Raw genomic sequence first — 13,098 nt, 5'->3', positions numbered from 1 at the left:
CCATGTCAGCCCAAGGAAAAATTTGGATGAATTCCAAGTGCAACTAACATGAAAATTGGAAAACCCCCTCAACCAATGGAGGAATGAATCACCAAATATCCTTGAAATTGTCTCTTGTTTCATTGAAAGGGCAAATGAAAATAGTCTTTGCAAATCTTTCAGCAAGAATTATCAAAGATCAATTATGAGATGAGGAATAACAAAAATTCCCAATTAAGGCATGGAATCGCCTCTCTCTCTCTCTCTCTCTCTCTGTTTCTTGGCCAAGTGGTACTCTACTTTGTGTTTTCTTATCCCAACAGCTTGATGTGAACAGTTGAACATATCTTCTTGTTCTCAGTTTTTAGATGAGATACGTTTTCCTTAGCTTTTATGCACAGCGTTAAAAGCCTCTATGATATCAATGATTAATAAATTCCTCTGTTCCTGCATCTTTCATATTTGCAAACCCAACTATGTCACGGACCTCATAGTTATCCTGCTAATACACTTGTATGCCAATTAAACTTTGTTCGATTAGGCACAAATTCAACTATGCATTTCACGACATTGAGCATTGAAATTATAAGATGACAAATGTTCTACCATAATAAGTTGATTGCTTTTATTGATGCTTTTGATATCTTCGTAGATCATATATGTTTTAAGATCTAAATCGAAAGATCATCAATATTTGAACATTAATTTATTTTACTATAAAAAAAATATATAACACAATACAATAGATTCAATCTACCTACTCAAAGATTTGATGATCTACTAAGTTTATTTTACACTCAAATATTGCAAGATTAGATATGTTGTCTCGTACGTTTAGTCAAGGTGCACATAAACTAGTGGTAGTCATCAATAGTGACCAATGGATGGAGCCATTGAAAACATTGGAAGAATGGAAATTGAAGTGAGTTCTATGAGTTAGTAAAATAAACCAACTCAACTCCACCGACAATTAAAGTTAGTGACAAACATTAAGTCTATATATTTTACCAACTTAACTCAACAAATGTCGGTGGGCGCACATGATGAGATACTCGATATGAGGGGAGATTTTCCTTCCTGTGCAGCATAAGGAAAAAAACAACAGATAACAGCACGTGAAAGTGTTATAATCAGAAGAATTTGATTCGGTTAATTGAAGAATAAATGTGAGGAAAGCTAAATATCTAAGGAAGGAAACAAAAAGAACGTTATATATTTTTTCAGCACACTCCTTGTCCTTTAGGTACAAACTCAAGGCTCAAAAGATATTGCAGAATAAATGCCAAAGTAAAGTGGCCCTTCGTGATTATACCCAACTGATTATCAAACAGGAACCACAGAGTTGTAGTGCTCCCCAAGTCCAAAGGCATGCTTATGGTAAGATAGCCTAATACTCGAGTTTACTTTGCCATCTGATTTGTATTCTTTCCCCATTTCCACATCAGGGAAGGATCCTGAAAATATCAAGATATGTTTTTTAAGGCAATGCGTTAAAGCACCAAGTTCCAGCTGCCCTCCCCATGCTGCAGTTGACTCGACTTCCTTGCAGTAATTTTCGAATCTTTCAGCCAACGAACCATTGGAATTACCTTCAACACCATTGTCCGAGAGGAAAAATGGCATGTAATCAGTTGAATGGTCTCTCATATAAGCGGCTACCATTTCCCGAAGTTCTTGGTAACTGTATGGAGATGAACCTCCTGAAAGAAAGGCCAGCTGGTTTTCAACTGCTCTGTAGAGGCAATGTCCATCTGGCTTGATTTCGTTAACAGTCAAACCAAGAGGTCCAAGCTTCTTTTCCAAATGTTCATTCTCAATCATTCTATCACTCACAATGTTGCTCTGCTCCTCTTCAATTCTTCGGTCTCTTTCGGCTTCTTGTTGAGCCCTTTTCTCCCTTCGCCTCGTGCTTTTGCTTGGCTTTGAATGATCGGATTGAGCTGTCATAGATACCCCAGCTATGGCCTTCACTAGATTGTCAATGTTGTTTTTTCCATTTCCATTACTGTTACTAAAGCCGAAGGACGCAAGTTCTTCAGTATGTTTCTTTTTTAAATTCACAGAAAGTTGAGATATCTCTTCCTCAACCTGCTTTTTCTTCACTTTTTGTTCAGCTTTGCTACCCCTAGCCGCTGCCTTTTTAAGTTCAATTTCTTTGTTCTGCAACTGTGATATCTCTTTCCTGCATATATATAAAGTAATTAGAAAATAATATGAATAATAATAAATAAAAATTCTACGAGCACTACTGACACAAAGTGTTAACAATACCCTCCAACGCAGTTGAAGTCACAGCTGAAAATATGGTGCAAAATGCAAAAGTAAACAATATCACCAATTGTAAAGGCAATAGCCATCAATGATGATAAACCCCTTTGTTTCATATCAATATATGTCTTAGAACACATGCTCATATTGAAGTAATTATACTATAAGCTTCGTCTCTGGGGTGATTGAACATATCATATGCATATATTAGGGAACTGTAGTTGAAATGCTGTCTGTCTCCCCTGATGGACTTAAAGAGCATAAAGATCTAAGGAGCCTTTTAAGACTTAGAAAAATAAAGGTAAGGAAACGGAAGAAAATTGGAATACAATACATACTGGATCTTGAATTTTTTTTAATATATTGTGCGCCAGATGACTAAGATCCTAAAGTTCTGGTGAAAATTATAAGACTTCATGAATATCAAGCTGGGACTATACATGATCAAGTAACCAACGCAAAAGTAACTTAAACACATCTCAATTACATTAAACACCACTGGATGCAAACAATGAAACAACAGGCTATACTAAAAAAAAAAACTGCAAAAATATCATCAATGAGAAGCCACAGATGCAAGGCAAAATGTCAAATACTCAAATTTTCAATTTACCTATGCCTAGAAAGCATTTCATCACGAGTTTCAAGATTCTCTTGAGATGCTTTATCTGGGACAGTTTCAGATGACGTGTCCTCTATTTGCTGAGCGTCCTCCATTCTGATATAAATGCAATAAACAGAGTTTGTAACACCCATCAAAAGCTTCAATTCAACTTCTCAAGTCACAAAATAGCTGATTAGTCTAAAAAAACATCACTCCAGTAACAGATTCTCCCCACAATTTAACAAGAATTTAGCGTTTTAAGCTTTTTTTTTTTTCCGATGAAAATAACTTTCATTGAGAAAAATTGAAAGAATGCATAGGCATGCAAAAAATCAAGCCCACAAAAAATGGGGACTCCCTTCACAAGAAGAGACTCCAACTATGCGAGATAATACCTACAGAATAATTACAAAAAATCTTCAAAATCAAAGCCCAAAAAAACATGATAACGAACAAGGGATCAATAGCATTTTAAGCTAGTTGTAAATTTGAAAATTGAGGTCTTATGTTTGTGGGTGGGTGGTTGGGGGAATTATTAATGGTTTTTGTAACTGAGAAATAAAAAGAACAAAAAAGTTTGGGGGAAGCAAGGACAATTAAGAACTAACAATTGGAGCAGCTCCTTTGATGTTATGAATAAATATTTCCCTTTCCAATTAGAAACTGTTCAAGTCTGGAATTATTGCGAGCTAACGTTTACAGCTATTTCCTAGTTCCTACAGAGTTGTATGGATAAATTATGTTTAGAAATCCCTGAAGTTACTATAGTTAGTTTATTCGGTGTACTGCTGAGCTTCTTATGTCAAATAGTAGATTACACTTGTTATGTCAAATAGCAGATTACTGCTGGTTAATCGTGTATAAAAGCTGTAAAATTTAGTGAAAGAAAGCTGCCTTCAGTTCAGATTCTACCTAACAGCTCGATATGGGAGTAGAGCAACGACCATCTTTTCACTCATCACTTTTACAAACCCAAACTTGGCTTCAGGTAATGTGCATAAATCATAATCAAGACTTCATCTTCATCTTCACCCATGGACAACACTAGCATCGATGACCACTCCAACTAGAAATGTCATGGGACAGGGCAGGGATGGGAAAGTCCCTGTCCCGTCCCCATGAAATTCCCCACAGGGATAGGAGTAGGGATTCTCCACGAGCTAAGAAGTCCGGACACAGACACGGGACACGATACGACACCATGACATTCACTTTCTAATAAATTAGGACACAACACATTGGGGACACATTATTATTATTATTATACAAATATACGTGCATATTTTGACATTTTAAGAATATTTAGTAATTTATATTAAAATTACTAAATCTAAATTTCAACCTTTAAAGTCTAATTTTTAAAAGATTAGAAAAATATTTTGAGATGATGATCCTCTTTTTTGAATCTATATAAGCTTGTTGACTTCTAAATTCAGATTAAATTATCTGATCAAGGGCTCCGTAAATAAAAAAAACTTCAAAAGAACATTCATCAACAATATCCCCCTTTTTTACGAGAATGGCGTTTGGACCCTAAGAGATAGTCCAACACTTAATGCTTCCGGTGAATCGGGAACGACAGGACGTTAAGTGGTAAGCATGAGGGGCAGAGCGACAGACGTGAGTGGCAAGCGCTAGGCTGTGAACCAAAGACAGAGAAGAGAGCGAAGTGAGGGGGAGGCATGCGGCTGGGAAGTAATGGGAAAAGTTTTAGGGTTTAGTTTATATATATATATATATATATAGGCGGGGCCAGGGACGGGGACAGAGAAAATAGAAAATGAGGAAAATAATTTCCCACTCCCTCCTCTATTTCCCGTGTGTTCGGGGATTCCCTGTCCTGTTTGGGGAGGCTCACGGGTTAGAATAGACATCTCTAATTCCAATCCATGTTCCTTCAATATTAGGATGGACCCTGCCTTGTCCTTGTATATCAGTCATTGACAAGGGAGAATTATGCTTCCAGGAGAGATTAATGATCATAACACTCCCATGAAAAACAAATTAGGACCCAGGGATGGTACAATTCCTTGGCCAAATGAAAACTCGATGGCTCCTCCCAAATGCAATCTATCAGAGAAATATGCTAGAATACGAATAATATGAAAGCTATGCTAAAATATGAAAAATAGGAAAACTCGAAAGGTTACCATCAAATTCGAGTACACAACAATGATTTGCCAAAACAGCCTTTAGGACCCATGAGGGCCACCATAAGTTCTTATTCTGTTTTTTTTTTTCCTATGACATCCTTTTTAACAATGCTGATTATTGTGAGCATATCTGACACTTGACTGTGGTGTTTAATGTGCTTAAGGATGATCAATTATACGTCAATTGAGGAAATTGTCAGTTTGTCAGAGAAAAAGATCGAATATTAATAGAGGAAAATGCAATGTTGGCGCTCGAATTTGTTGGGAAAGACCGTGACACCCTGTTTATTAAAGAGATAGTGAAGTTGACACAGGTACCCAAACTCAATCATTTCTGACTGTGATAAGATCTTTATCAGCCAATGTCAGACTAAACTTTCTCATGTACAAGGGACTCACTTCGGTGAAGCACCGCTTGCGCCTACAGCCTCAGATGGATACAAATGGAAGTAGCAAATAAATGTGTAGAAAATTACCTACTGTGTTTCTGTGGTGAATGCCCAATGCAGTGGATACAATGGTTGTGTTGGGTAAAATATTGGTATTACACCACGTTCCGTATATCCATTGGCATAACTCCATTCCATGTCGTGTATGGCAGACCACCTCCCCTTTTGCTATCGTTTGACAATCAAAAGACACCTAACTCCACCTTGAATCGACATCCCATAGGAGGGGGTGTAACTTTATATCCTCTGAAGGAGAGATTACAGATGGAAAGAAATTTGTTGATAAGAAATGAAGGGAAGTGGAATTTGCCATCATGGATTGGGTTTCCTTAAAAATCTTTCTTTATAGACAGGTTTCACTAGCAAAGAAACATAATTAGAAGTTAGCCCTGAAGTTCTTTGGGCCTTATTGCATCAAAGACAAGATTGGATCTGTGGTTTACAAAGTCCAACTTCCATCTGAGTCAACAATACATTATGTGTTTCATATTTCTCAGCTAAAGAAGGCCCTGGGAACAAATAATCAGGAACAACCTGACCCACCTTTGTTGACTAGTGATTTTGAATGGAAAGTTGAACATAAAGACATTTTCAATTATCGAAAGAATAGCACCATAGGTATCACCTTGAGGACAAGGTGTCTCTAACTTTGGCAGGTGATATTAAGCCACCTATTACAATTTAGTACACTAACAGGTGCAAAAAAGACGGTGTGTAACCTGCAAGTTAGTTACATGAGGGCAGCCTACATGAGGAAAGGGACCATCGAGGGAATGTTGGGTAGAATAGTTGTTAGGAAAGAAAAATAGCTTTCTTTTATGCTTTTCATATTGTATTACCCGGCATAGACGCTAAGGGAGGAGAGATTATCAGCCCTCTCAAAAACAAGGAGATACCTCACATTAGCACCCTAAAAGCAAATCGACTCACAAACTTTGGATGCAACTGATCATTAACCTAGTAAGCATGCTCATGTTACGCTTTATATATATATATATATATATATATTCTGCTTTTATATTTAGAAATTCTTAAATTTGGGGGGTGGTAATCGTTAGATATTTTTAAAGTTTTTTTTTTTTCCATTTTATTTATTTTCACTTTAATTGTTCTGCAAAGTTAAAAATTAATTAAACTTTCAACTACCTCTTTTACTTGCGGTTTTGCACATTACCATGCAATTTGTTGGTTCGCCTTCAGAACAGAGGCTTATGAGCCTTTCTACATAGTGACGTTTTATGAATTTCTTCTAGGGGGAGGAGGAATTCCCTGTGAGCTAAACAGGGATGAAAATGAGAAACATTTCCCAGCTCTAACCTATTCTCCCACAATATGTATAATACTTAAAAGTTAAATCTGAATTTTTATTTTTTAATGACATGATTGCACACTTGACTATACGTATGAATGATTAGATAATTTGATATGGAACATCATTTTATTTCTATTAGAAGGTTGAAGAATTTTCTCTTTATATGGAGATTCTCTGTGAAAAATTAATTAATTAATCAAAATTTTTCTAAAAGAATTTATCTTGGTTCAATTACTATTTCTTTTAAAGCAAAACAAAACAGAGAATAATCTCCTGTGAGAAACTTGATCTCGAAGAATTTTTTGTAGAGAATCCCCACAAAATTTAATGAGAAGATTTTTGAACGCAGGGACAAGGAAGCTTAATGAACATCCCTAAAGTGAAATGTCGAATAACTCAGTACAAATGGAGGCATATCATCTCAACTAAGGGATCTTTGAAAACCCTTGTTTTAGTAATTAATATTTTTATAGGTTAGAATACTATTTTGGTTCCTATAATGTCAAATTCATTCAATTTTAGTTCATAGACTTTCAAATGTCAAATTTAGTCTTGGTATTTTCAATAAATCTTAAAAATTAGTAACACCATTAAAATTTTCAACCCAAAAAAAAAATCTTAACTAGCCTTCTTTCTATAAATTTTGGAAACATATTCGCATTATGTCTTTTCTTACATTGAAATCATTATTATTGTTGAACCAATTTCAATAAAAAATTGACTTCAATTGACTAATTTTAAAATTTATTGAAAATACTAGAACTAACTTTGGACCTTTTAAAGTACAAGGACCAAAATGGTATCTTTAACCTATTTTTATATTTGTTGCTTTGTTCTATCAACAGCATTCCTATCCATTCATATTTTAGCATAATTCTCCACCACATTACACAATCAACCAAGCAAAAAGTTAACCTAGAAAGTGCTAGACTAAATTATGAATTAAATTATTGTTACTTACTTGCTTTAATGATATGCATTTGGTTCGATAATTATTTCTTTGAAATATTCAGCCCCAATGTAAAGGCTAAGAGGTTATTCTCTCCCTCATTGTGTTTTTCTCTTCCTCTTCTCTCTACTTCATCACATGGTATCAGAACCTTATTGGGCATTCTTCCCTTTTCTTGAAAAGGGCTCAACCACATGCTCCAAGTCTGAATGTACGGTCACCAGCTACTCCAATGACTCCAATGAAAATGCCGAAACATACTCCATGACAACCTGCTTCAACTTTCAAGAAGCAGAGTAAGAAACGAGAATTGACTATCGGCAAGACCGTAATCATCCATTTCTATCTTCTTCTTTTACCCCTATTTTCCTTCTTCCCAAACACTCGTCTACTCCTCAAATCATCTCTTCTTCAACTCCTTAAAAATTATTATTATTCTCCATACCTTCAAATCAATAGCAGACCCTACCATTTTTTGTTTCCTTTTAAAATAAAATAAATAGAGATAGAAGGAGAAGGAGAAGGAGAAGGAGAAGGAAGATTAGAAAAATCCCAGTCTTCCTCGTCTTGTTCTTCCCAAACGGTCTTCATCTATTTCACCAAAGCCCTTTTTTGCTCATTTTCCCTTTCATCAGATCTCTTCGCAAACTCTCTCTTGTTAACATCTTACTGCCCCTACACGCAACCCTCATTTTCAAATTTTTTTTGGATAAGAAACAATTTCATTGATTAAATGAAATATCCAAAAATATCCAAAGGAACATGAGGACCCCAATCATAGGATGTACAAAAAAGACCCATTTATAGGGAGTGCAAAAGGTGTTTCTAATTAGCAACTAGGAAAGAAAAATTATAATTGTTTATAGTCCGTAAATCTTTGCACCAAAAAAAAGCATTGTGTATGATGGTATCAATAATGTCCTTTGATGTCTTGGCCTTGTCATGGAAGATTCAAGCATTTTTTTCATCCCAAATCTTCCACAAAACAGCACAAATGATACTTAACCAGAGACGTTCTTTGACATCTTTGAAAGGATTCCAGCTGATTGGTAGGTGAAGCCAACTATGTAAGTCATTTGGAAAAATCACAGACCAGTTGAAAGCAGAAAAGACTTCCATCCATATCCCTCTAGAGAAGGGGCGGTCAAAGAAACCATGTTGGGCAGTTTCGTTGTTCATTTGACAAAGGCAACACCAAGAGGGAGATAGGTTGATCCATGGGCATCGTTTCTGTAATATGTCCATAGTGTTTAGACAAGAATTTGTGATTTCCCATAGAAGGAATTTAACTCTCTTCGGGCAGGGACAGCTCCATAACTTCCTGAAAAGGGTGGCCAAAGATGAGAGTGGGTTGGATATAATGGAAGAGTATAAAGACTTTGTATTGAAACCAGTGTGGTTAAGCTTCCATATCCATTGGTCCTTTCTACTAGTAAGGTTCAAACTTGGTATAAGATAAGTAAGAGCAGCCCACTCCTCTATCTCATCTTTTTTGATATTTCTTCTAAAGTTTAGGGACCAAGAGCAATTTGTAGCATTCCAAGCCTCCTTTATAAAAATATTTTTGGAGTTAGATAGCCGACAGAGCCTGGGAAAGGTCTGTTTGACCCTCATTTTCAAATGGAATGATCTTTTCTTCAATTAATTTGGTCTCTTTCTTCTATGAGGGAAAAAAAAAACTATTAATCCTTTTTCCCTTCCGGCTTCCTCTTAGTAACCTACCCTCCAAAAACGCTCTCCTCTTTTTTACTTCTTACCGAAAAAAAAAAAAAAAAAAAAAAAGGAACTGTTAATTGAAGATCCCAATCTTTCTTCAAAAAGAAAAGGATACAAAAAGATCCCGATCATTTTCATGAATTTTTTTTCCTTCTTTCTCCTCTTACGTCTACAAGAAGATCTCTGATCTTTATTCTCACCTTTGGGTACCAAGCTCCTTGTCCTATAAAGGCATGTTCACTTGTGGGGGGATATTAGACTAAATAATTGAATTGAGTTATTGTTATTTAGATTTAATGATATGTATTTAATTTATTATTTATTTCTTTAGTCTTTATTTACATCCATCTTGCAACTACTTTAACCTAGGTATATATATGAAATGTTCAACCTCAATGTATAGGCTAAGAGGATATTCTCTCCTTCAATATGTTTGTCTCTTCCACTTCTCTCTACTTCATAACAGAAAGAACTTCACAATCTTTAGAATATAACCTTCTAAGAGCCAACATGCTTGCTCAAATGGTGAGGCATGCATACCTCACCTTATGGGTTATAGGTTAGAAACCCCATCTCCTTATTTGTGATCTAATATTCCTCAAGAAAATAAAATGAAGAAAAAGAAGTAGAAGAAAAAACAAGATGGCTAGAGCAGTCCATATGAGATAGACGTTGTCTCTCATCTTAAATGCTTCCTTTGAATGAAAAACCAAAGGGAAGAAAGCTCCTGTGTTCCCAAATCACATCAGATCTACCTTCTAAAGTGCAAGCTAAGAGATAGGAATACCCCAATAAAGTAAATGAAACATGACTAGGTTAAGAATTAGGTTTTTAGTGGTTCACAAAAGTGTTATTTCAACCTTATTCCATCCCAAGTTTATATATACACTATCCCCAACCACAGCTTGCTTCGCTAGACCATCAAACTACAAGAGCAAATGCTACAACCATTTTGTGAAGAAGGCCACCCTCAAAGGCTGACTTTAGTCATTAATTACCAATCTCAAATCCGATCTCCTCGCACAATCTAGAAACTAACACCCATTTAACGAAATGAAGAACCATCGTCACTCTCCCCTTTCCCATAATATGGATAGGGTAACTTGTCAACAAAGGTCCAGATACTTCCATTCAGACAAATATAACTGAAGCCAAATAAGATTTGGAACACTTGGAACTAAGATTGATGGATTCATAACGTCTTTAGACTTTCAATAAGACTACGAAATCTAAAGTGGCCACCTACTTATGCTAAAATTCTATTGAGTTTACTAATAACTAAATGGTGTAGGGTCGCTTGTCCTGAGATTTGTCAAGATAGGGGCAAGTTAGTCCACATACGCATATCTACATCTATATAATATTCACTCAAATTCACAAGAAGAGTACACTATAACCTCCAAGTAACAGTCTAATTAATTAAAACAACAGCATATCAAATTCTCAAACCAGTGGCATCATGATCTAAAGAATGCCTTCTCATTCTTCTTTTTACGTTCTCTAAACTAAAATCATAATCCAAAACCCACTTCAAATATTAGATTCGAAACTCAATTCGGAAAATCCCAATACCGTTGTTAACAACCAACCAAATGAACAATACAAAGACGTGAAAACGAAATTCAGATTTCACTCTATTTTGAAATAGAGAAGCTAGAAGGGGAAGATGGGTAATTACAAATCAAATATTGGAATTAGAAGCCAAACTTTACCTCAGCAACTATCCTCTGCAAGAATTATTTAACAAATGACCCACACGAAGCGTTATTCGTTTGAGTATCAACAAATTTCCGTCGAAATCGAATACGAAGAGCAGTGCAGCAGAAGCTATGTCCAAAACGAACGGAAAATTGAAGATGAAATGTGATGAGTGTGTGGAAGAGGAAATGGGACTGAGAGAAGCTAGGGCATTGGAAGAAGACGAACAAGAACTGTAGTCTCTTGCCCTTAAAGTGAGAGTGAGCAAAATTGTTAAAATGTCGTCCTGAAGTTCAAGGATAATACGAAAATGCCACTGGTTATTGAATGTTTGGTTCCATTAATTTTCGATTCAACCGGCCGCTTAAATTTCACGGGTTCGGTTCAATCGAGCCCGACCTGGTGGGTTCGGTTTCGGTCCGCTCAATTCACGGTTTTCTCTGGTTTAACCCAAAGTTCATCTTCATTTTTGAAAATTCACGAATTTTCGAAGTGAACAAGGGGTCTCATAGAAAAACCATTAATTTCAAATTTAAAATAAGTAAAATTACAATTCGGGTTTGATTTGTGTGATAACAAAATAGATTCGTTATGTTAAAAAAAAATTAAAAAAAAAAAATCAGACAGTCATATTTTATGTTAATTCAATAACAAAAATATTATTTTAATTTTCATAAAATCCTGAAATAAATAAAAGTATAAATTATCATTATTAATTGTGGATTTAGAAATTTAATTATATCTTGTTCGAGGTCTACATATAAAAAAAAATTATCTAAATTTTATTTTTCTTGCTTATGTATTAAATTTTGATAATCTAAATTCATTAAATTTTGATAAAATTTCTCATTATTTCTTTGAAATGCTAAATTAATTTTTAACAAGATTTTTATTAACAATAATAATTCATGTTAATACTTTATTCCAATGTTCTTTATCTTTATTAATTTGAACATCTCTGTCAATTGTTTTATTTTTTAACAATCTAATTTGTAAATCAATCCAAGCATTCTTATAAGATATGTGTTCATTACTAGTTTCATGATTTTTTAACTGAGAACTAAGATTTTTCCAATCATTTTAACTTTTTCATTAGCCAATTGAACTGTATTAAATTTAGTACCAAATAACTTACAATAAAAACAATAAATTTTATTGAAATCCTTTGAGTAAACTAGCCAATTTCTATCACGTTTTTTGCCATTGGATAATTTTTCTAGTATAATGAATATTAAAAAAATGTCTAGAATTATAATCTTTTGGAAAAATCAAATGACTCTCTATAATGAGATCTTTTTCTACCAATAAGTCAATTAATTTAGAATTGATATTTTTTTCATTTTCCTAGATCATATATATTATATTCAGAATGCATCATACATGTCTTATTATCATTACTAATATCACCATTGTTTTCTCTTTTTTCATTTTCCTCCTCACTCTCTAGTTTTTTTTCTTTCATTCAAGTTTATTTAATTACATGTTTCATTTTCAACCATATAATTATCTACTACTTTTGTTTCATTTTTCGATTTGTCCATACCTATCATTTCTTCTATCATTTCATCTATTTAATTACTTTTACTTCCAATAACAAATTTATCAAGAGCACCTTTTTGAGATTCAATCAATTTTTATACTCTTCTTTTCTTGTTGGGTTTTTTCATATCCAAATTCATATTTTGTAGTAGACATATCGATATTCTAAGTATACAAATATAAATAAATCTTAGATTTTAAGGTATTGAACAATCGATAATATGATTTTTTTTTTTTAGAGAAAGGTAAAAAGAATTTGAATGAAAAAAACCTGAAACTGTGAAGCAATTGGATTGAATTGAAGAAATGATTTCTACTCTAGCAATTGATAATCAAACTCGAACTCATGAGGCCACATAGAATATCGATAAAACTCTAGAGTTCATAGAGCTTTAGAGGGAGGGAGAGAATTCAATTTAAAATGGATCTAA

The 13,098-nt window shown here is 34.4% G+C and overlaps 1 protein-coding gene across 2 annotated transcripts; it reads right to left on the bottom strand.

The window, feature by feature from the left end:
- Window positions 1-1,085: 1,085 nt before the first annotated feature.
- LOC120069116 (Cysteine proteinases superfamily protein) lies at window positions 1,086-11,443 on the bottom strand. Of its 2 annotated transcripts, XM_039020801.1 has the most exons (4): window positions 11,143-11,379; window positions 7,727-9,035; window positions 2,861-2,965; window positions 1,086-2,161 (listed from the first exon to the last, which is right to left on the bottom strand). In XM_039020801.1, exons 3-4 carry the CDS (start codon window positions 2,962-2,964, stop codon window positions 1,303-1,305), a joined length of 963 nt encoding a protein of 320 aa, XP_038876729.1. In that variant the 5' UTR covers window position 2,965; window positions 7,727-9,035; window positions 11,143-11,379; the 3' UTR covers window positions 1,086-1,302. The 2 variants fall into 2 exon arrangements, with proteins under 2 accessions (XP_038876729.1, XP_038876728.1); XM_039020800.2 differs by lacking the exon at window positions 7,727-9,035 and having other exon boundaries at window positions 11,143-11,443.
- Between the last annotated feature and the right edge of the window lie 1,655 nt (window positions 11,444-13,098).

Source organism: Benincasa hispida, chromosome 9 (assembly GCF_027475165.1).
Source record: "Benincasa hispida cultivar pf3 chromosome 9, pf3_genome.v1.1, whole genome shotgun sequence".
NCBI lineage: Eukaryota > Viridiplantae > Streptophyta > Magnoliopsida > Cucurbitales > Cucurbitaceae > Benincasa > Benincasa hispida.
The sequence above is the reverse complement of the archived record's forward strand: the minus strand, read 5'-3'. Positions and strand labels throughout refer to the sequence as shown.

Coding starts and splice junctions, on each gene's coding strand:
- LOC120069116 (XM_039020800.2), bottom strand. CDS start 2,964: ATGGAGGACGCTCAGCAAATAGAGGACACGTCATCTGAAACTGTCCCA. Junction 2,162..2,860: donor GAAATGCTTTCTAGGCATAG/GTAAATTGAAAA, acceptor ATATATATGCAG/GAAAGAGATATCACAGTTGC.